At 45.0% G+C, this 23,970-nt stretch overlaps 1 protein-coding gene across 4 annotated transcripts in view; it reads left to right on the top strand.

The window, feature by feature from the left end:
- Positions 1-16,806, top strand: part of KLHL36 (kelch like family member 36) — a 105,339-nt gene extending 88,533 nt beyond the window's left edge. For 3 of the 4 annotated variants that reach the window (XM_056525478.1, XM_056525477.1, XM_056525479.1), the window contains exons 2-5: positions 9,182-9,253; positions 10,923-11,996; positions 12,443-12,600; positions 15,352-16,806. In XM_056525478.1, the coding sequence (XP_056381453.1) occupies positions 9,182-9,253; positions 10,923-11,996; positions 12,443-12,600; positions 15,352-15,907 (1,860 nt within the window). In that variant the 3' untranslated portion in view covers positions 15,908-16,806. The remainder of the gene's footprint in view (positions 1-9,181; positions 9,254-10,922; positions 11,997-12,442; positions 12,601-15,351) is intronic. The other variant, XM_056525480.1, reaches the window with a different exon arrangement.
- The last annotated feature ends 7,164 nt before the right edge of the window (positions 16,807-23,970 follow it).

Genomic DNA, 23,970 nt, shown 5'->3' on the forward strand with positions numbered 1-23,970 from the left:
TATGAAGTCAAAAGCTTCCTCCTTTGTTGATTTTCCTCCCCAACATGTATTATGAAGGAAAAAACGGCGGGTGCTCAGCTAGTAATTTATATACAAGAAGCTGCTTAGGTTATACCAGCATGGTGCATATCAATATATACAAGAAGATATATAACTTATACCAGCTGTGCATATATAATTATATACAGTATATACCCAGGTTATACCAGCATGGTCCATATCACTATATACAAGAAGATGTGTAACTTATACCAGCTTTACATATATACTTATATACAGTATATACCCAGGTTATACCAGCATGGTCCACATCACTATATACAAGAAGATTTATAACTTATACCAGCTTTACATATATACTTATATATAGTATATACCCAGGTTATACCAGCAGGGTCCATATCACTATATACAGGAGATATATAACTTATACCAGCTGTGCATATATAATTATATACAGTATATACCCAGGTTATACCAGCATGGTCCATATCACTATATACAAGAAGATATATAACTTATACCAGCTGTACATATATAATTATATACAGTATATACCCAGGTTATACCAGCATGGTCCATATCACTATATACAAGAAGATATATAACTCATACCAGCTGTACATATATAATTATATACAGTATATACCCAGGTTATACCAGCATGGTCCATATCACTATATACAAGATATATAACTTATACCAGCTGTACATATATATTATATACAGTATATATCCAGGTTATACCAGCATGGTTCATATCACTATATACAAGAAGATTTATAACTTATACCAGCTTTACATATATACTTATATATAGTATATACCCAGGTTATACCAGCATGGTCCATATCACTATATACAAGAAGATATATAACTTATACCAGCTGTACATATATACTTATATACAGTATATACCCAGGTTATACCAGCATGGTCCATATCACTATATACAAGAAGATGTGTTACGCCTAGCGCTCCGGGTCCCCGCTCCTCCCCGGAGCGCGTACGGCGTCTCGTTCTCCGCAGCGCCCCGGTCGGTCCCGCTGACCGGGAGCGCTGCACTGTCATGGCCGTCGGGGATGCGATTCGCACAGCGGGACGCGCCCGCTCGCGAATCGCATCCCAGGTCACTTACCCGTTCCCGTCCCCTGCTGTCATGTGCTGGCGCGCGCGGCTCCGCTCTCTAGGGCGCGCGCGCGCCAGCTCCCTGAGACTTAAAGGGCCAGTGCACCAATGATTGGTGCCTGGCCCAATTAGCTTAATTGGCTTCCACCTGGTCCCTGACTATATCTGACCTCCTCCCATGCACTCCCTTGCCGGATCTTGTTGCCCTTGTGCCTAGTGAAAGCGTTTTGTGTGTCCTAAGCCTGTGTACCAGAACTTCTGCTATCCACCCTGACTACGAACCTTGCTGCCTGCCCCGACCTTCTGCTACGTCCGACCTTGCTTCTGTCTACTCCCTTGTACCACGCCTATCTTCAGCAGCCAGAGAGGTTGAGCCGTTGCTAGTGGATACGACCTGGTCACTACCGCCGCAGCAAGACCATCCCGCTTTGCGGCGGGCTCTGGTGAAAACCAGTAGTGACTTAGAACCGGTCCACTAGCACGGTCCACGCCAATCCCTCTCTGGCACAGAGGATCCACCTCCTGCCAGCCGGCATCGTGACAAGATGTATAACTTATACCAGCTGTACATGTGGAAAATTTACCTTTTCTGAAATTTTTATTTCCTTGAATCCGTGGCAGCACACAATGGGTTAATGTTTCCTCATTAACCTGGAATAGAAGAACGAACCAGCAATAGCCCTGAGACAAGCAATTAATTAATCAATTAGCCAGGTACAACCCTCTCCTAGCCTATAAGTTCCCCACAAACACAGACACACTTCGTATTTTATGAAGCAGTGAATACATTTATTGGGTGGGTATACTTTTGCTGCCACGGATTCAAGGAAATAAAAATTTCAGAAAAGGTAATTTTTCAACTTCCTTATCATCCGTGACAACACACAATGGGAGATTCTCAGCAGTGAAGAAACAAACGGGGGGGGGGGGGGGGGCTGCATCATAGGTTACCAGCTCCTTGGATCACACTCATGCCAAAGGCCGATCCCTGAGTGGCAGAGACATCCAGCCTGTAGTGCTTCGTGAAGGTGTTAGCAGAAGGACCACGTAGCCGCTTTGCAAATCTGGTCCATCGGAATGTGGTACCTTTCTGCCCAAGATGCAGCCGTAGATCTTGTTGAATGAGCCCTCAAGGACAGGGAAGACTGGACACCTTCCATGGTGTAACATTTCTTGATCGTGTACCTTAGCCACCTTGCCAAAGAAGATTTGCTCGCCTTCTTGCCCTTGTTAGGGCCTTGGAACTGAAGAAATAATCCCTCTGAATGAAGCCGTCTTCTCCAAGTAAGTGACAATCGCCCTTTTGACGTCCAAAAGCGGCATATTACCTTTCTGAGAGGATAGCACGGGAAGAATAATTTCCTGATTCAGATTGGTCTCTGATGGAACTTTAGGCAAGAAGCCTGGCATAGTACGAAGTATAACAGCTTCAGGTAGAATTCTTAGATATGGCTCTTTGCTAAACAAAGCTTGCAGCTCACTAATCCTCCTGGCAGAGGTGATGGCAATCAAGAAGATAGTTTTGAAGGAGATAAACTTCATAGAAGCCTCTTCCATTGGCTCAAATGGTTCCTCGCAGAGACGTTTTAGCACCAGCGGCAAGACCCAAGATGGAATAGGATGATGATAGGAAGGTCTCAATTTATTAATGGCCTTAAAGAATCTGGAGACCAGTGGCACACCAGCGAATGCTCCATCTAAGTAACAGTTAATGGCTGTAACCTGTACTTTTAGGGTATTTGGCTTTAACCCTTTATTGAAGCCTTCTTGAAGAAAATGAAGCAAGGAAGAAACTTCTGTGTGAGATGACTTGTTCCTTGAACACCAGTTGGAGTACAGACCCCAAACTCTGGAATACATCTTCATTGCAGATTGTTTTCTGGACTCTAGCAGGATATCCACTACTCCTTCTGACAGACCCTTCTGCATTAATGCCGACGTTTCATCCTCCAGGCTGTTAGCCGCAATCTGGACAGATTCGGCTGGAACATCCCTGCTTGCAACAGAATATCCTGGCATGTTGGAAGTTCCCAGAATATTCCTCTCGAGAGCATTAATGCGACTTGAAACCAGCCCCTTCTGGGCCAGAACGGAAGAATGGCGATGGCCCCTGCATTCTCGTTCTGAATTTTCCTCAGAACTTTGGGAATTAGAGGTATGGGAGGAAACACGTAGATGAAACTGTGGTTCCAGCTGATGGAGAGACCGTCCAGAAAGGTCAGGTTGTTCGTTCTCGCAAGGGAACAAAACGACTGGGTTTTCCTGTTCCGGCGAGTCGCCATTACATCTAGATCTGGAAGGCCCCATTTCTTCGTCAGGATACTGAAGATTTTGGGATTCGGTTCCCACTCCCCTGGTAGGATTGGAATCCTGCTCAATCAGTCTGCAGTGATGTTCAGAGAACCCCTGATATGTACCGCCGAAATGGATAGGAGGTGAGACTCTGCCCAATTCATAATTAGAGCACGTTCTCTCTGGAGAAGCTTGCTTCTGGTTCCTCCCTGCTTGTTGATGTAGAATGCCGCAGGGAGATTGTCCGTCTGAATCTGTACTGCCTGTTGAAAAAGCCTTGGTTGGAAGTGAAGGTAGCTTTTAGTGATAGCTTTTAATTCCCTCATGTTGGATGACAGTCTTGCTTCTTCCCGACTCCACTTCTCTTGCACCCATGCATTCTGAATATGCGCTCCCCAGCCTTTTGATGACGCATCTGTGGTCAGGATCACTGGCTGAGTATAGGTGAGTGACCTGTCGAGAAAAAATCTGTCTGGATTTAACCACCACAGAAGATCTGTGTAAGGAGAACCAGGATCCTCATTGCGTACCTGATGGAGCAAACACCCAGAGACACAGAATGCCCGACTGACTGGCAGATATTCATCCTCCTCTCCGTGGAAATTTGAAGGCTTATCCTCTCTGTGTTGATAATGAACCCTAGGTAAGTGATACTGGTGGATGGTGTAAGCTGATATTTTCTCCAATTGATCAGGAACCCGTGGGACTGCAGAACTTGAATAGTCATCTGGATATGTTGATTCAGGATTTGTTCTGAAGATGCCCTCAACAGCCAATCGTCAAGATATGACGTGACATGAACTCCCTTGAGTCTGAGGTCTGCAGCTATTACCGCTACAATTTTGGTAAAGACTCTGGGAGCCGAGGTGATTCCAAATGGCCGGCATCTGAATTGTAGGTGTCGAATGTTAAGATGATCCCGGACTGCCAGGCGTAGGAATTTCCGATGGGACTTTAATATCGGAACGTGGAGATATGCATCCTGGAGATCTATAGAAGCTAGGTGATCTTCAGGCTGAGCATTGAGGACTGCTGATTGAATGGACTCCATTCGGAACGTCTTCTTAACGAAGAATTGATTCAGGTAAGAGAGGTCGATGATAAGCCTCCAATCCCCGCCTGACTTTGGGACCGAGAAAATTGATGAGTAATGACCTTTGCCTTTTTCTCGGGAAGGAACTTCTTCCAAAGTGTTCTTTTGTAGAAATTGGTCTACCAGATGGAGAATCACAGGATTGGAGGACTTGCTTATCAGAAACCTGTCTGGAGGCATCTCTCTGAACTCCAGCGAGTATCCTCTTGTTATTGTGGTTGTCACCCAAGCATCTGAGGATGTCTTGGACCAAATCCCTATGAAATCCTGGAGCCTGGCCCCCACCGGAGGACGGGCGTCATTGGTCATCCTTCTTGGGAGTAAAGGGCTTCTTCTTTGAAGCCCCGTCCCGGTCCTGTCTTCCTCTATTAGGTCTCCTTCTGTCGGACTGCCGAAAGGAATATTGTCGTCTGGGTGACCTCCTATATCTTCCCTTATATGGCCTGAATGGTGTTTTCTTTTTACTAGGAAAAGCATCCCCTTTTTCTTCGCTTAAGGATTTCAGTATATCCTTAAGCTGAGGCCCAAAGAGAGAGGAAGGGTGAAAAGGCAAGGAAACAAAGCTGTACTTTGCGGGGATTTCACCGTCCCACTGCCTAATCCAAAGCGCTCTTCTAGTCACATTGGAAAGTGCCATAGATATAGAAGAAAACTTTAGCATATCTAATGGGGCATCACACAAGAATTCTGATGCTGTTTTCATGATGGCTACATTCTTTAAGATTTCCTCTCTAGGTACTCCCTCCTGTAAATCCTGAGAGAGATGGGAGAGCCAGAGATGTAAGGCCCTAGCAACCGGGATTGAAGACTCAGCCACCTTAGCCGCAGCAGATGCTGCCAAATAATTCTTCTTACAGGTTCCGTCTGCTTTCCTTTCCAATGGGTCTGGAAGTCTGCAAGACACCTCAGATGGGAAAACCGACTTCTTTGCTAACTTGGCAGCTTGGATGTTTACTTTAGGAGGATTTTCCCAAGAGGAGCAGGAGGCTTGGCTGAGTCTGTAAATAGATTTAAATTTCTCCCCCGGATCTGTACGTTTTTCCGGCTTATCTCAGTCTTTTTCTCGCCATTGAGAAATCAATTCGTGGGAAGGAAATTCTCTGCCTTGGCAAGGCGGAAAATAAAAGAGACGTTCCTTCGCTCGTTTAGCCGAGACATCCTTGTCTGACTCCAAAGCAGACTTTACAGCTGCTACCAGCTTCGGGATCTTTTCCTTTTGAAGGAGATACAGATCCTCCATATCCTCTTCCGAGTCCGAAATAGAGATGGCGCTGGAGGAGCCGGATCGCTCCGGAGAAACACAACTAACCGCTGGTCTAGACCTCTTTTTTGTTACAACTGAAGCAACCACTTCTTTAAATGTTGTAGATAATTCGCCTTTAAGCCATCCTAAGAAGGCATCTGGATTCATAGGGGCCGGTTGGTTTGCTGGCAGGCAAGCTTCACAAACATCTTTCCCCCATGATTCAGGTAAGGGCTGGTGGCATTTTTGGCATACAGCATGCCTAGACTTCCTTTTCCCCTTTCCTCCAATGTCCGACATTCTAAAAATATAAAGTTAATGTCAGTAACACATAAATTTGGGAGAAGAGGAACCAGCAGACATGGTGGAGAGGAAATACCTGTGCCACTCAGAAGATCTGCTGCCTAGCAGAGTGTGGGATCTGAGTGGCAATTTCCCGGGCCTTCTTTTAAAATTCCCGCCAGAAACAGGGGTGGTTTGCGCGTGCATATTCGCGACTGCGTCGTGACTGCACACGTGCGGCGTCATTGCGCATGCGCCATGCGGCCTCACATACCGGAACTCATTTTCTGGCGCCATGCCGCCCAGAAGCGGGATAACTACAGCGTCCTCACCCGCCCGCAGCTCTAGAGAAGGCCGGATCATGGACTTACCTCTAAACAGGAGAAGAGGTCCACTCCACCATTTTACTACCCCCGCAGAGGGTAGAGGGAAGGCTGAGGGACCGGGAGAACTCTCGGTTTGCGGCCACCCATATCCATGCCCCAGGGACCAGGTAAACACCTGATTTACAGGCTACTTGTCTCAGTGGTCTCCTTACTTCTGTCTTCCAAGAAGAGAAAAACATACGAAGTGTGTCTGTGTTTGTGGGGAACTTATAGGCTAGGAGAGGGTTGTACCTGGCTAATTGATTAATTGATTGCTTGTCTCAGGGCTATTGCTGGTTCGTTCTTCTATTCCAAGTTAATGAGGAAACATTAACCCATTGTGTATTGCCACGGATGATAAGGAAATATAATTATATACAGTATATACCTAGGTTATACCAGCATGGTCCATTTCACTATATACAAGAAGATGTATAACTTATACCAGCTGTACATATATAATTATATACAGTATATACCCTGGTTATACCAGCATGGTCCACATCACTATATACAAGAAGATGTATAACTTATACCAGCTGTGCATATATAATTATATACAGTATATACCCAGGTTATACCAGCATGGTCCATATCACTATATACAAGAAGATATATAACTTATACCAGCTGTACATACATAATTATATACAGTATATACCAGCATGGTCCACATCACTATATACAAGAAGATATATAACTTATACCAGCTGTGCATATATAATTATATACAGTATATACCCTGGTTATACCAGCATGGTCCACATCACTATATACAAGAAGATGTATAACTTATACCAGCTGTGCATATATAATTATATACAGTATATACCCAGGTTATACCAGCATGGTCCATATCACTATATACAAGAAGATATATAACTTATACCAGCTGTGCATATATAATTATATACAATATATACCCAGGTTATACCAGCAGGGTCCATATCACTATATACAAGAAGATGTATAACTTATACCAGCTGTACATATATAATTACATACAGTATATATCCAGGTTATACCAGCATGGTCCATATCACTATATACAAGACGATATATAACTTATACCAGCTGTACATAGATCATTATATACCAGTGAATGCCCTGGTTACAGTATGGTACTTATCACTCCATCCATCATCACATTCACTAAACAGCTTTGTCATGTCACTACTATATTGTCCTTCCTATTGTCATATGATACCACCACAATTCTTATCTGCTACTTTTGTGACATAATAGCAGTATTCCTGTTGTGTAATAATAGTTTGCTGCCTGAGTAATGCTTCTGCATTGCCACCTTGTGTACAATTTAATGTACTACAAGACTTTAAAGGGGTTTTCCAGGGAAAACCCTTAGATGGCCTATCCACAGGTAAAGGTGATCAGTAGAGTGATAAAACCCAGCACCCCTGCCGATCAGCTGCAACACCCAGATGTAAACAATGTACAGGAGCCAGAAACCTTGGCTCCATAGATTGTGTAGTGGCAGCATCTGGTTACTGTAGCACAGTGTTCACTCACTTTTATGGTTTACTAGCTGAGTACCAGGCATTGCCCGGTTTTTCCTTCCTAATCCTTGTTGGGGAGGAAAATAAACAAAGGAGGAAGCTTTTGACTTCATATCCAGTCCTCATATATTGTTGTCATATCCAACCCCATATCCCGACCTCCTGTCCCGACCTCCTATCCCGACCTCCTATCTCGACCTCCTATCCCGATCTCCTATTCCAACCTCCTATCCTTACCTCCTATCCCTACCTCCTATCCTGACCTCCTATCCCGTCCTCCTATCCCATCCTCCTATCCCGTCCTCCTATCTCCACCTCCTATCCCGACCTCCTATCCCATCCTCCTATCTCAACCTCCTATCTCAACCTCCTATCCCGTCCTCCTATCCCGTCCTCTTATCTTGACCTCCTATCCCGACCTCCTATCCCGTCCTCCTATCCCGACCTCCTATCCCGTCCTCCCATCTCGACCTCCTATCCCGTCCTCCTATCTCGACCTCCTATCCAGACCTCCTATCTCGACCTCCTATCCCGTCCTCCTATCTCGACCTCCTATCCCGTCCTCCTATCCCGACCTCCTATCCCGTCCTCCTATCTCAACCCCCTATCCCGTCCTCCTATATCCACCTCCTATCCCGACCTGCTATCCCGACCTCCTATCCAGACCTCCTATCCCATCCTCCTATGCCGTCCTCATATCCCGACCTCCTAACTCGACCTCCTATCCCGACCATCCCGTCCTCCTATCTCGACCTCCCATCCCGTCCTCATATCCCGACCCATAATATGTGTACCAGGTATTGAAATATCTCCAGCCGTACAGAAGTTATGTGAGAACATACATTTCCCATTGATTTGCATGGGACTTTAAACAAAACCCCTGACCCTCACAAATGGGGGTAGTTAAGGGTTTAATTAACTATCCTATATTTTAAGTGGACATATAAGTAACATGTGACCAAGTATTATCGAAATATCTCCAGCCATTTGGAAGTTATGCAGTAACATATTTTCCATAGACTTGTATGGGACTTTAAACATAAACCCCGCCCCTGGCAAATGGGGGTGAGTAAGGGTTAAATCACCTATCCTATGTTTGTTGTAGACATATAAGAAACATGTGTGCCAAGTTTCATTCTTTAGCCGTTTGGAAGTTTTTGTGGAACATACATACATACATATACAGTATACATACATACATACATATACACACACACACATTGAGTTTTATATATATAGATTTAATGTGTCTTTTTTTGTTTAGAGAAGAGTAGCTATGGAAGGATCAAAGCAAACAAGAATTTCTCGACCTCACAAGATCAGTGAGTCTTCAAAGGTATGTATGATGGTTCAGCAGTTCCCTAGAAAGCACACTCCATTTCCATGTTACACTTATTGGGGGGAGATTTATCAAAACCTGTCCACAGGAAAAGTTGCCCAGTTGCCCATAGCAACCAATCGACTCGCTTCTTTCATTCTTAACAAAACCTCTGCAAAATGAAAGAAGCGATCTGATTGGTTGCTATGGGCAACTGGGCAACTTTTCCTTTGCACAGGTTTTGATAAATCTCCCCCATTGTCTTTTAAAGTGACTTATGTTTACTTAATCCATTGATGGAGAACTTTTCACTATACAAAATGATTGTGAAAAATGCCTTACAGCTAATTGCTAGAAATGGCAATACAGTATGCAGAGCTCAGCAAACATTTATTTGAATCACTTATTATTGATCCCAATGTTCATTTTCAGACTGTTAGCCTATAGATGCCCCACTTAATATTTCATTCCAGCCTCAGATGTTTCTCTGACAGTCTTTCCCAGTCATAGATACCCCTGTTGCAACTTGTGTCAGCCATAAATACCCATTATAACCCATGCCAGCCATTAATACCTATTACAACCTGTGCAGCCGTTAATACTCGTTATAACCTGTGCAGCCGTTAATACTCGTTACAACCTTTGCAGCCATACATGCCTTGTTACAACCTGTGCCAGCCATACTTCCGTTAAAGTCTACACTAGCCACGGATTTAATTTCCTGACAAGTCTTATTCCAATCAATCAGTAACTGATCATAAAAGGATGCCATCTCATGATATAGTGGGAAAAACTCCTTTAATATACTTACAGCGGGTGAACTAAGTATTGAACACAATACACTTTTGTATTTTGGTGCCAACAGTTCTCACTGGAACATTCAGAAGCTTAGAAATGTGCAAGTACCAATGCCATTGTTATGTTTTTCAACAAGGTTGCAAAGGTCTTGAGACAGCTCTTTGCTTTTGCCCATCATGAGATGTCTTGTGTGACATCTTGGCATTTTTGTAGGTCATCAGTTGGAACTGAACCAGCTAATATTAATTTGCATTGAAAAGGGGCTGGGTTGCTTATAGATGGATAGATTCAATAGAGTATAGATTTAAGCTGTTGTCTTTGCTTTCCATGCCTTTTTCCATCTCCCTTTCTTTATGTCTTTAATACTTTTTACAGCAGCAAATAATGATCCAGCACTTTGGAAAAATATGCGGCTTTGTTGGAAATCCTCACAGGTAAAAACATACACCCACTTCATATCTCAAGTTCAATCTTGACGTGTTTTGAACGCATGCGCTCTTTTGACAAAAGAAGAGAGAGCGCATGCGCTCGAAACACCTCAGGATAGAACTTGTGATGTGAAGTGGGTGTATGTTTTTAAACTGTGAGGTTTTCCAAAAAAGCCGCATATTTTTCGAAAGTGCTGAATCATCGTTCTTTGCTGCTGTAGCTACTAGACACTGGAGCTGCTCACAGAATCACATGGGAGGTGAGCTGGACTTTGTGCTTTGTTTTGGTTTATTTGTATGTATGGATTACTAGGGTTGTTACCAACATCTGGTGTAAATTTTATGTCAACAGCGCCTTTGGAAATATTTAGTGAGAAAAATGATGACTTGTTCAATGCTTATTTTGTAAATGCTGCCATTGAGACATCTTATAGATAGTAACACTTCCTCTGCTTCCACAGTTGTACCGATGGACCGACCTTTCCTCTCTGGTTCTTCAGAAACTCAATGAGCAGAGGCAGAAGGAGCACTTTTGTGATGTTGTTCTGGTGGCCGATGATCAAAGAGTGCCAGCTCATAGGAACTTTCTATCAGCCTGTAGTGACTACTTCAACTCTATGTTCACCATAGGCATGAAAGAGGCCTACCAAAAGGAGGTGGAGCTGGTTGGTGCTTCATTCATAGGCCTCAAAGCTGTTGCTGACTTTCTGTATACCGGTGACCTGACACTGGACGGAGGGAATATAGATTATGTCTTGGAAACTGCCCACCTTTTACAGATTTGGAAAGTGGTGGACTTTTGCTGTGAGTACCTGGAGAATGAGGTCAATGATGAAAACTATCTGTACCTTCAGGAATTGGCCTCCATCTACAGCCTGGAACGTCTTGGTTGTTACATTGACTCATTTATCCTCCGCAACTACAGCACCCTGTGCTTCACAAATGCTTTCCTGCAGAACATCCCTTTGCAGAAACTCTGCCTGTATTTGATGAGTAGTCAAGTGCAGCATGTCAGTGAGCATGACCTACTGCAGTCTGCGCTACAATGGTTGACTCACTCTTCTCAACGGGAGAGCCAGGCTTATCAGGTTCTGCAGAACATTCGGTTCCAGCTAATATCAAAGAGTGAACTTTTGCATCGTGTCAAGCCAGCTGTATGTTCTCTACTCCCAAAAGAGTCAAACTGTGAGAGTTTGGTTGAGGAAGCCATCTATTACCACAACAATGTTGCAGCACAGCCACTGCTCCAGAACATTCGTAGCACTCTACGTATTGGAACAGAGTGCCTTCTCTTTGTGGGTGGAGAGGTCTCTGAACACTGTCTTGAATTAAGTGATGATGTTTACAGTTTGGACTCCCAGAAGGAGCAGTGGATGTCGGAGACACAGCTCCCTGCAAGAAGAAGTCACCACTGTGTCACATCTCTGGGAAACTTTATCTATGTGGCTGGAGGAAGTTTCTCAAGGGACAACGGTGGAGATGCTGCGTCCAACCTGCTCTACAGGTACGATCCCCGCTGGAGTCAGTGGATCCAGGTGAGATGGTCTTGCAAAAGACAAATCATGTAGATTTAGCTGCATCATGTTATTATTTACCACTCACAGTATATGTTAGGAAGCCGAAGTAACAGAGACATAACAAAAAAAAAATTGTTAAAAGGGTTTTTTAGAAAGAAGGGATCAAAGTTGCAGATAGGTTTGGTGCTAGTCCTGTAGTTCTATAATTAGAAATCCCCAGCTGTGAGGAGCATTATATCTACCCAATTCTTCAGCTTCTGGATATAAATAATAATAATAAGATGTTTCCACTCATTCACAGCAAGCAAAAAAATTTTAAATGCGGAAGTATTGGAATGCTTAGTAATTAAAAGTTTGCAAAACTTAATGTGCTGAATTGTACATAAATGAAGTATTATCACCATATGACTAGACCAGCCCTATAAGTGAGCTGCTTTACCTGAATATTAGGTTTGCTGTTGCAGGTTGCCTCCATGAATCAGCATCGTGTGGATTTTTATTTAGCTGCAGTGGCTGATAAACTTATCGCAGTTGGTGGAAGGAATGAAAATGGCGCCCTGTCTTCAGTGGAAGTCTACTGCCCTCAGCTTGATACTTGGAGCTACGTATCTGAACTGCCAAGGTGATGTTGATTTCTGACATGGGTAAGGCTATGCTCACATCTGTGTTGAAGCTCAGTTCGGGGAGCTCCATCTCAGTATCTGTTTAATAAGTGGGACCTTACCGGACAAAAAAATGCTGCAAGCAATAATTTTTTTGTCCAGTTAAATTGTGCTAAATAAACAGAAGATGGAAACCAGACTGACCCCATTAAAGTCAAAGGGATCCGTCAGGATCCGTTGGTGTCCAATGTGCAATAGACCGCTTGACTCTGTTTTCTGGCCCTCAACAAAATCTTTGATGGAGCTCCTGAACAGAGCTTCCAATGCAAATGTGAACGAGGCCTAACAAAGCTGGGTGACTATTAATAATAGGAAAATGAAAGGGAAAGTCAAAATATACAAAAAATCTGCAGTGTTGCAAAAAGTGTTGAGCGAATTTACAGTAAATGCGGCCATTGATTGCTTTGGTCTGCTTAAATAAAAACTGTCACCAAACCCCCCCCCCCCCCCCGCACTAACCATCAATACTGGCTGGTAGTGCAGGGGACGCTGATCAATATGATGCCTACAATGCCCAGATCCGTCCAGCCGTTCGCCTGATATCTTCATTTTTCAAGATATGCAAATCATCTTCTAACTGGTACGGGTGGGGTTACTGCCTTCATCTGGCACTGTGACGTCACTGCGGCTCGGCCCGCAGCACCACCCGGCTTATGCATATTCATGCCCTCCGTCCTTATCTCCCTTTCCTCCCCGCTCTGTACAGGACTCCACTGCGCTGAGGCCGCTTCCGGCTGTACACAGGAAGCCGGCACATGCGCAGTGGAGTCACCTACAGAGTGGGGAGGAGAGTGAGATACTGAGGGAGGGCATGGATATACATAAGCCGGGCGGTGCTGCGGGCCGAGTGGTGGTGACGTCACAGTGCCAGATGAAGGCAGAAACCCGCCTGTGCCAGTTAGAAGATGATTTGCATATCTTGAAAAGTGAAGATAACGGCGGGACGGATTCGGGCATGGTAGGCATTAGGGATCGACGGATTATCGGTTTGGCCGGTAATCACGATTCTGGACATTATCGGTATCGGCAATTACCTTGCCGATAATGCCCCCGGCCAGAGACGACCGTCGCCTCCGCTGCCCCATTGCCTCCCCCCATCCTCTGCCCACATACCGCCGCCGCCCCATCGCCTCCCCCCATCCTCTGCCCACATACCGCCGCCGCCCCCCCCCCCATCCCCGGTTTTACAATTACCTGTTCCCGGGGTCCGTGATCCCTCTGGCTCCTGCTGTGCGCAATGACGAGTGACGTCCCCAACGCGACATCACCGTCAGTGCGCACAGTGACAGTGCAGGACGCCGACAGAGCCAGAAGGATCGCGGACCCCCGGGAACAGGTAATTGTAAAACCGGGGATGGGGGGGTGGGGTGGCGGCGGTATGTAGGCAGAGGATGGGGGGGGCTGCGGTATGTGGGCAGAGGATGGGGGGGGGGCGGCGGCGGTATGTGGGCAGAGGATGGGGGGGAGGCGATGGGGCAACTGTGGTTGTTTTGCCTGAGGACCCCAGGACAGGCAGGGGGAGAGAAGCGTGCGCGGTGGCGGTCTCTGGCGCCGCAAAAGCCGCTGCAGTTCATTGATTTAAAGCGCTTTAAATAATTGATCTGCAACAGCTTCTGCCCTGCCGGGGGGGGGTGTTGAAATAGCCGATAACTTATACCAGAATATTGGTATAAATTATCGGCTATCGGCCTGAAAGGTGACAGATTATCGGTATCGGCCCTAAAAAATCATTGTCGGTCGATCCCTAGTAGGCATCATATTGATCAGTGTCCCCCGCACTACCAGACGGTATCTCTGGTTAGCGCGGGGGGGGGGGGGGGGATTTGGTTACAGTTTTCCATTAATTTAGTTCTGTTTGAAAGTGATCCAGGTGCCTGAAAAAGTGCTCCAGGTCCGAGGAGAGCTAAGATTATCATCCTGAACTTTTCCCGTTTTCCCAAACCTTTAAAAATGCAATTAATCAATGGAGACTAAAGTAATAAACAGTAACTCTAAATTCCCTCAACACTAGTTGCAGATTTTGGTGCGGAAACAAGATTCAAAGCAAAATGTGCAAAAAACATCTGCTACATATTTTTATTTCTCTTTGCATTCTATTTGGTGCGGATTTTCTGCAACATTTTGCATTTGCTGAGTAGGTTCTGCTGGAGCAAATTAGCTGTAAATCTGCCACGTGTGGCTGTACCCTCAAGCCTTGAGCTTTTGCACGCTCTGAGCAGATACAACCTTTATTGATAGAGATAAGTCCTACAGTTGAGAATAAATGTGGGTTAAAGGTCAAGGACATCCTATATACTGCCCCATTTGTATCTTAACTGTTATAAAAATAAGTCAGATTCCACTTCATTCTTTCACTCTGCAGAATGCAGGTGAGCGCATAGAGAGCAGAGTACTCACCCGCGGTCTTCATTAGCATAATAATGAATGGCTCGTGGCCGATGCTGAGATTATGTAGGGTATAGGGAAACTTGGCCAGTCGGCTCCCCGCCTCCAATGCACTAGTGCACTATTTACAAGAAGAACATATCACCTATTGAACGTATTTTCGTGAGTAACCCCTCATTTTTCCCCACTTAACCGCGCTATAACCTATATAGTATACTCGGTTTAGTGCTGGTGAACTAGCTGTCAGATTGTCTTTAAGACTGGCACTGTGATACGTAGAAAACATGCACTTACTACAATATTATGACATTGCTTTTGTATTTTAGATTTACATATGGACATGCTGGATCCGTACACAAGGATTATGTCTACATCTCTGGAGGACACGATTACCAGATCGGACCTTATAGGAAAAACCTACTGTGCTATGACCCCCGAGCTGATGCCTGGGAGGAGAGAAGACCAATGACTATTGCCCGGGGCTGGCACAGTATGTGCACACTTGATGACAGTATATATGCTATAGGAGGAAGTGATGATAACCTGGAATCTATGGAACGATTTGATATCCTTGCTGTGGAGTTCTACAGCCCCCAGTGTGATCAGTGGACACGGGTTGCTTCCTTACTTCAGCCTAACAGTGAATCTGGGGTGGCTGTTTTAGACAATAAGATTTATATTCTGGGTGGGTATAGCTGGGAGAACACAGCTTTCTCAAGGACTGTACAAATATACGATAAAGAAAGGAAGAAGTGGGTAAAAGGGACAGATCTCCCTAAGACAGTCGCTGGGGTGTCTGCTTGTGTGTGCATGCTGAAAAACCGGAGCAATGACAAAGCTAAAAAAACAAAAACAAAAAGGCAGGCAGACAGAGGCCGATGATGGTTTGACCTAATGTACAGCTCAGATGTAACACATAATATTTCATGTTACCCACAGCATTAAGACATGTGCCCATCTGGGACATTTATGGCATATCCACAGGATATGTAACTCTCATTGACTGTTTACATAACTCTGGGACTTATGTAAACCGTGTGTCTTGCCGGTCTATGCCGTTAGAGCAACTCTGAGTAAAGTCAATGGGAAATAGACAAGTTGTGCAACTCGAATGCATCTGCTGTTTTCAGCTGCCCGACCGCCTCTGGTGGCTGCAAACAGGCTGGGGAGCCCTTAATTTAAAGATAGGAGCAGTTCCCATCGTGGGACCTACACCTAGGGAACATTTATGTTATATCCTGTGGATACGCCATAAATGTCACAGATGGGTATACCCCTTTAAGTAAATGGTTGGGTCTTCTTAGGGAACGTCCTATGCTGGTACGTAGGTCTCACTGTGCGTGGAAAAGCAGCAAAAGTGAAGACACCTCTAAAGGACAACTTCACTTAAAACAGAATATGAGTCTTTTATTACAAGACTTGTTTATGGAAGGTCATAATGAAGGTTTCCTACAAACGTTTACCGTTCGTGCACATAAATGTAGCAAATGGTTGTTTTATTCTGAGCTACTGAGCTACAAGAACTAATCACCGAAGTGCAGAGGTGACATCACTATATGATGCTGTCATGGGGCTGATTCATCAGTGAACTGTAAAACCATCATGGCTGTTATCAGGTTTTGCGCCTTTCTCATTCTACTTATTTTTGTTCCAATTCTGAACATGGTTTTATTAGCTAAATCTACTTGTATTGACTAGTAAGTGTAGAACCTTTCTTTAATGATCCTGAGTTACACCACGGTGCACTGATCTCTAGTAACAGTAAATCGGAGCAATTGTGACTCGTTTCTGGCTGTAACTAGAGTAATACAAACTGTAACTCAGAATTGGTAAAACATAAAAAATGATTGGTCATATATTTCCTCAACAAATTAACAACAATGCTTAAAAAGCTAACGCTAGTGTAACCTACATTTTTGTTGCATAATAGATCAACTGCATTCTGAAAATTTAAAGGAGATATCCAGGAAAAGAAAAACAGAGCAAATTTATTCCAAAAATAGCACCACACTTATCCTCAGCTTGTTTGTGGTATTACAACCTGGCTCGATTCACTTCAATGGAAAGGAGCTTTATAGGGGTTTTTTCAACTCAACTAGATAGAGGATAACTTTTGCATTGATTAGGGTACAACAGCTGGGACCCCAACTGATCCCCCAGAACACATTAAAATTGTAGCCCCCTGGGTTCTGGGAATCAGCTGGGTTCCCAGTTGCTGGACCCCCACCAATCCACAACTTATCTCCTGTCCTGTTTGTGGAATCACTTGCTGAAATGATCATTGGGGGTCACAGCAATCAGGTCTTCTCCAGTTGGAAAGTGGTAAGATTTCCTAGTGGCATGCCATAGCTTGTCTATAATGGAGAGTAGAGGTACTTCAAAAGATGTCAGCTATCTCAGCTCTTGAATTGGCTCATTTCCTTAAAAGAAAAGGAGCTTGGGTACACGCAAGGGGGGCACACGTATTATCAGCCCTGGAGCACACGTATGATCCTTCCTGAGGATGCTCATACACTATGGTTGATTACCCTTGTGAGTGGTATTCATCCTCTATGTCGGAAGCAGCTCTATGCTTTCAGCCACTAGAGGTCTGGAGTATCTTTTGGGGATTATGACATCTCCATAATCTCAAAGATCTCTAGTGGCTGCAGGCATGAAGCTGCCAGCAGCCATAAATATGGAAGACACATGTAATTATTGGGGAGCTGGGAGCCAAGGAAATATATATATTTTTTATCTTGCCAATTGGAAAATCTACCTATTGGGGGCTTATCTGTGGCAAGGGCTGGTGTCTACCTACTTGGGGGGCATTTACAGGGGTGTATCTACCTACATGGGGGCTATATACAAGGGGAATCTACCTGCTTGGGGGCTATATTAAAGGAAAAACTACCTACTGGGAGCCATTTAAAGGGGGAGCTATCTACTGGGGGCTATCTACTCTGTGAAACTACCTACTGGGTGCCTATATACTAGAAGAAAACTACGTACTGGGGAAACTACTTTCAGGGGGACTAGATACATTGGAAAACTACTTACTGGAGAAACTACCTACTAAGGGCACCTATAATACTGGGAAAACTAGATATTGGTGGCACCTGTCTAGTTTCTGGAGCAACCTACCTACCTATTAGGGAGACCTACTTACTCCCCCTACCTACTTAACTACCCATCTTACTGTGTGAGACACCAAGGGGCCATTATTACTAGGGCACTATAGATGGGAAAAGGTAAGATGGATGCTGGAAAAGTATAAAGCCTAAGATTTTTGTCTGGCCGGCTCTGCTGAGATGAGGTCTGGCTGTAAGAAATTGTCTTAGCAGTCTGGATAGATATGCAAAAGTGAAAGTCACTAACTTAGATCATAGAGACGTCATTTGTGAGCCACTAGATTTAACACCTCTGTAATCACTAATACGATCTTTATAAACTGTATACAGCTGGCATCTACCACTTGATGGGGGGGGGGGGGAGAATGGTCTGTGTCATTTTTTATTTAGGAAAAGTATGGTGAAAATATGCGGTCATGATTTGGTGAAATGTATTATTTATTTAGAGCAAGCACCCCCCCCCCCCCCACTACACAGAGGTTAATCCAATTCTAATCCTTTACGCTCCTGAAATCATCTGTTAGGGAAGAATCGTGATGCCTCAATACACATTAGGTGGTCAGCCTGATGAAAATGACAAGTTCAGTCAACTTTTCACTAATGTGCATGGGGACTTTAAAATAGCTACATCTCTGCCCAATCCACCTCTATATACCGTATTTATCGTCGTATAACACGCACTTATTAGGCTAAAATTTTTAGCCTAAAGTCTATGTGCGTGTTATATGCCGATACACCCCCAGGAAAGGCAGGGGGAGAGAGGCCGTCGCTGCCCGCTTCTCTCCCCCTGCCTTTCCTGGGGTCTATAGCCCTGCTGCCGGCCCTTCTCTCCCCCTGGCTATCGACAGCCAGGGGGAGAGAAGGGGCAGCGGCACCCATTGCCGGCGCCGCTGCCCCGTTGCCTCCCCCATTCCCGGTGGCATGATTACCTGGGTCGGGTCCGCGCTGCTGCAGGCCTCCGCAGTGCGTCCCCGGCGTCGTTGCTATGCGCTGCGCGGCGCATGACGTCAGTGCGCCGCGCCGTGCATAGCAACGACGCCGCTTCTCTCCCCCTGGCTATCGGTGCCGGCACCAATAGTCAGGGGGACAGAACGGGCAGCGGCGCCGATAGCCAGGGGGAGAGAAGGGCCGGCAGCAGGGCTCTATACCCCAGGAAAGGCAGGGGGAGAGAAGCGGACAGCGACGGCCTCTCTCCCCCTGCCTTTCCTGGGGGTATATCGGGGTATACACGCGCACACACGCACCCTTATTTTACCATGGATATTTGGGTAAAAAACTTTTTTTACCCAAATATCCTTGGTAAAATGAGGGTGCGTGTTATAGGCCGGTGCGTGGTATACCCCGATAAATATGGTAGCTTTTTATGTTGCATTACAACAGCTGCAGCTCAATCTTTAGTAATAAGACATCCATGGTAAGCATGTAATAATTCTTTGTTGCATTGGGTTTGATTAGTTGCACTAGACTCTAGACTCTGATTGGTATTATTATTTTTTGTGCTAAAGAAGATGACTCTAGGATTTACTTTACTGGGGACTTAAAGAGTACCTGTCACCAAATAAAACTTTTAATATAGTGTTTCTTGTGTAATTAGCAGACACTTTCCTATTCACATGCTTTTAAAATTATCAACATAAATATGTTTAATATGCAATATAAAAAATGGCCACTAGGAAGTGCTTCTCTGCACTGAGCTTGATTGACAGCTGCACAGAAAGTGAAAGCTCCACAGATTCACACAGAAAGCTGTACAGACTGAAAGTTGCAGGATAGCCTCACTGAATACTGCACAGACTGAAACATGCACAGAGCCTGAGGTCTTCTATTCATCACAGCACTGCAACCATGTGAGGGCGGAAGTGGTCCCCCAGCAGGCTTCAGTGATGTCATGCCTGCTGGGAAATGCCCACTTTCTCCTACTGGGAGCAAGAATAAAGGTAAGATACAGAAGATACAGAGCTTTTTAAAGCTCTGAATTGTTTTCTAAGGGTGTTAGGAGTAGTTAGGGAACATAGCCTGAGTTAGTTTAGAACAGTTTATTTGGTGACAGGTACTTTTTAAAGTTTTAGAGGTAAATTCTTATTAAGAGGACCTATGGCTACATTTTTTTTATTGCATTATCATTAAATAGTAGAGGTGAGCGAACTTACAGTAAATTCGATTCGTCACGAACTTCTCGGCTCGGCAGTTGATGACTTTTCCTGCGTAAATTAGTTCAGTCTTCAGGTGCTCCGGTGGGCTGGAAAAGGTGGATACAGTCCTAGGAGACTCTTTCCTAAGAATATATCCACCTTTTCCAGCCCACCGGAGCACCTGAAGGCTGAACTAATTTACGCAGGATAAGTCATCAACTGCCGAGCCGAGAAGTTTGTGACGAATCAAATTTACTGTAAGTTCGCTCATCTCTATTAGATAGTTTAGGGTTCACTGATCACACACTTTGTACATTTTCTTGAAACACTCTCCCATTGTTTGTCTGATAATTCGGGAAATCAGTCAGATAGCTGTAAACTTAATTTTAATAAATGGAATAAATATCAGGTAATGGGATTATACAGTCAGCAATTGTTTTAAAAATAGGAGTGTGCATGTCTAATACAATGTAAACCAATCACACACCCTGACTTTATAATCCCGCCCATTAACTGATAGTCACCTTCATGTTTAAATGAAAACGGTCACCCGTTCACCCACACTTAGCCCAATACACCAGGATATAATGCATGTTAGCGGGAGACCAATACGGGGTCCCTGACTCATATACATACCTGCAGTCTGGCGCCAGGTCCCTCTGAAGATCCTTTTCTGTCTTCAGTGAATTGCACGCTGGAGGCGGGCCCGCCTGTTGGATTTGAATATTCGTGGGAGCTGGTCACGTGAGTGCATGTGCCTACTGAGTGCTCACGTGAACAGCGCCCATGAATATTCAAATCCAGCAGGCGGGCCCGCCTCCAGCATGCAATTCACTGAAGACAGAAGATGATCTTCAGACAGACCGGGTGCTGGACTACAGGTATGTATATGAGTCAGGGACCCCGCATCGGTCTCCCCATCACCCACACTATAACCCAGTGTATTGAGTGTAGTGTGGGTGAACGGGTGACCATTTTCCTTTGAAATTAAGTTTACTCCCATTTGACTGATTCCCTGAATTATCAAACTATAAATCCCACATCTTTCAGGAATGTAAGGATGTATCAAGAAACTGTAAAAACTGTTTGATCAGGGTACACAAAGCCATTGAATGATAGTAAAAACTTGTTTTTTGGTGTTGGCCACAGATCCTTTTTAAAGTTTTTGGATAAATTAAAGTCTGTAGGGGAGTTTTCATACATAAGAAAGTGAACAAATCTGTACAAACATCTGCATGTTTTACATGCAAATTGTATTGTAGAGGTCACCCTGTGCATCACCAGACAGGAAAATTTAGAGTTAAAATTTGCAGAAAGAATTTACATAATGTGGTTGAGGAACTTTTTAGTTAAGTCCTTGCTGAGGGCAGAATAACAAAGAGACAGACACACACTTGCCCAGATTTAACAATCTGCCTGAAACCAAAACCAATCACAGCCCATCTTTCATTTTACCAGAGTTTGTTAGGATATGAAAACTGATCTGTTATTGGTTGTTTTGGGTAAAACCAGACAGTTTTGGTTTTAGGCAGATTGATAAATCTGAGCCACTGTTTTTAGCGGTCTGACCATTGTGCCGCTATGTAGTGCGAGTTCGAAGTATTCTGCCCATGTGTTGCTTGTTTTCAGCTGTAGGTTCACTACTACCCAGTGTGCCTGTCCTTATATTGTGATGCCCTCAGCAAGCACTGTATAATTTAACTGAAAGGTTCCGTGTAAGATGCAGACCACAGGTGTTTCCAAATTGATTTTTTTTTAGCGTTTAAAATTTTTTTAAATCTCTTACCCTTTGCTGCTACTTTAATACAGTTAGGATTTTCTACCTAAAAATCTGGAGGAAAAATTTTAAATATATCTGCCTTGTGTGAATAATATAACTTAAGTATTTTAAGGGGTGATGCTCATAACAACAAATCGGATAGATACTTACAATTTTCAAACTTTGGTAAAAGCTAAATGTTAACTTGTTGTAATAGGTGATAATGACTCTTTAATTGTATTACATTTGCCCATAGGTCATGTGAAAGACAAGATATTGCACTGCTGGCTTGGAATTGGCTGTCTGTGATGTTAAGGAGCCTTTGGTGTACCCCAGCTTATTTCCATATTACATTTGTGACTTTCACCCGCTATTGCCTTGGGGCACATTTGTTAATGTGTTTTTGTAGGCTTCTTAATTTTGCTAACAGCTTTTCCACACTGGATTTTATGACATGATGTTGTTGTTCACTTTTAAATATTCATGGCATAGTCATAAAAACAATGAAACCTCAAAAAGTGTCATATTTTGTTTTTGAGTGTTGCCATTTCTCGAGCGCTTCTTTGGGGGACACAGGACCATGAGTATACGCTGCTTGCCACTAGGAGGCTGACACTAGCAAAAAAAAACAAAAAAAAAACGAAGGTAGGCTCCTCCTGGCAGGATATACCCGCCTCCTGACCCTGAGCAACTCAGTTTTAACTTAGTGTCAGCAGGAGGCAGACACAGGTCTGGAGTTCTCCAGACCTGGTCTTTTTTCTTTAGTTTTTTTTCCTAGTATCAGTCTATAGTTAGATTTTCTTTCCTTATTTGTTTTTTCTATTGTGGGGTGACAGGAGCATGGCGCTGCCTGATCCCCCTCCTGTGAGCTAGGGGCACGGTGCATTTCTGGATGGGCCGTTAACCCCTCCTCGCCATCAACCAGCACCTGGTGGTGTACCCAGGGTCTGGGTCCCCCATTTGCCCCTGTTTTCCAGCTGGGCTGGCTTAAGGCAGGTGGCCCTAGCTGGTTGAATGTTTCTCTCCCCTGTGCCCCCCTGCCCGGGCCTGGGGGGCTATATCCTTTGGCTGCAGGTCTCCCTGGGATATGAGGGGTTAATCCCGGCAGCTCTATCTCTCTGGCCGTTAGCGGCCACTCACCTGCCCTCATGTGCTCCCCCCTCATTTTTTTCTGCGCGGACGGATTCTTCCTCCGGGCCGCAGGCGGTGAGGTGCAATTTAGTACAGGGCCTGAGGCGGTCTCCGTTCCTCTGGCGGCGCTTATACTAGCTGCGCGGCGAACGCTGCCTTGCGCAGACTACCAGGCGACAGAAGCCCTTTTTTCTTACGACCCCTGCCGCAGGTGGTTCTCTAATTGAGCCCGCGGCTTGGGCCTCATCTTAGCTCCGCACCCTTTTTCGGCCCCTGTATCGCACGCTCGAGGTCATGTGAACTCCTCCTCTGCTGCCCCCGGCCTATCTCTTCTCATGTCTGGGAGCAGCCTATATCCTGTCATGTGGGAGCCCGTGCTGCAGGGGGCTGCTTTTCTCCTCCCCCTCTTTACTTCTCCTATGGGGGGGTACAGCGCGTGCCCTGGGAGTCTGGAGGTTGCACGCGCCGCAGGGGTCAGTAGGCTCCTGCTTCTGGACTCACTTCTCCTCAGCCTGCGTGCAACTCTACCTCCCTGCGGTCATCTAGTCTACTCCAGCTGGACCTTTCAAGACTGGACACAGGATCCTGGGTGAGATCACTCCTTGTCTGTCTGGCTGTCTGACTTACTAGTGTCTACTCCTCTATGACCCCAGACCTGACAAACCCCCCCCCCGACAAACAAGCGGCCCCTGCGCTGGTCACTTTTTATGCCTGTTCAGGCTGTAAAACCAAAATGCCAGGCTGGTTGACTGAGCCTACCTGTATGCCCTGTGCCTCCTTGCGGCCCATTCCTCCCCGGGCTACTGTTCAGGA

This window comes from Hyla sarda, chromosome 6 (assembly GCF_029499605.1).
Source record: "Hyla sarda isolate aHylSar1 chromosome 6, aHylSar1.hap1, whole genome shotgun sequence".
Taxonomy (NCBI): Eukaryota; Metazoa; Chordata; class Amphibia; order Anura; family Hylidae; genus Hyla; species Hyla sarda.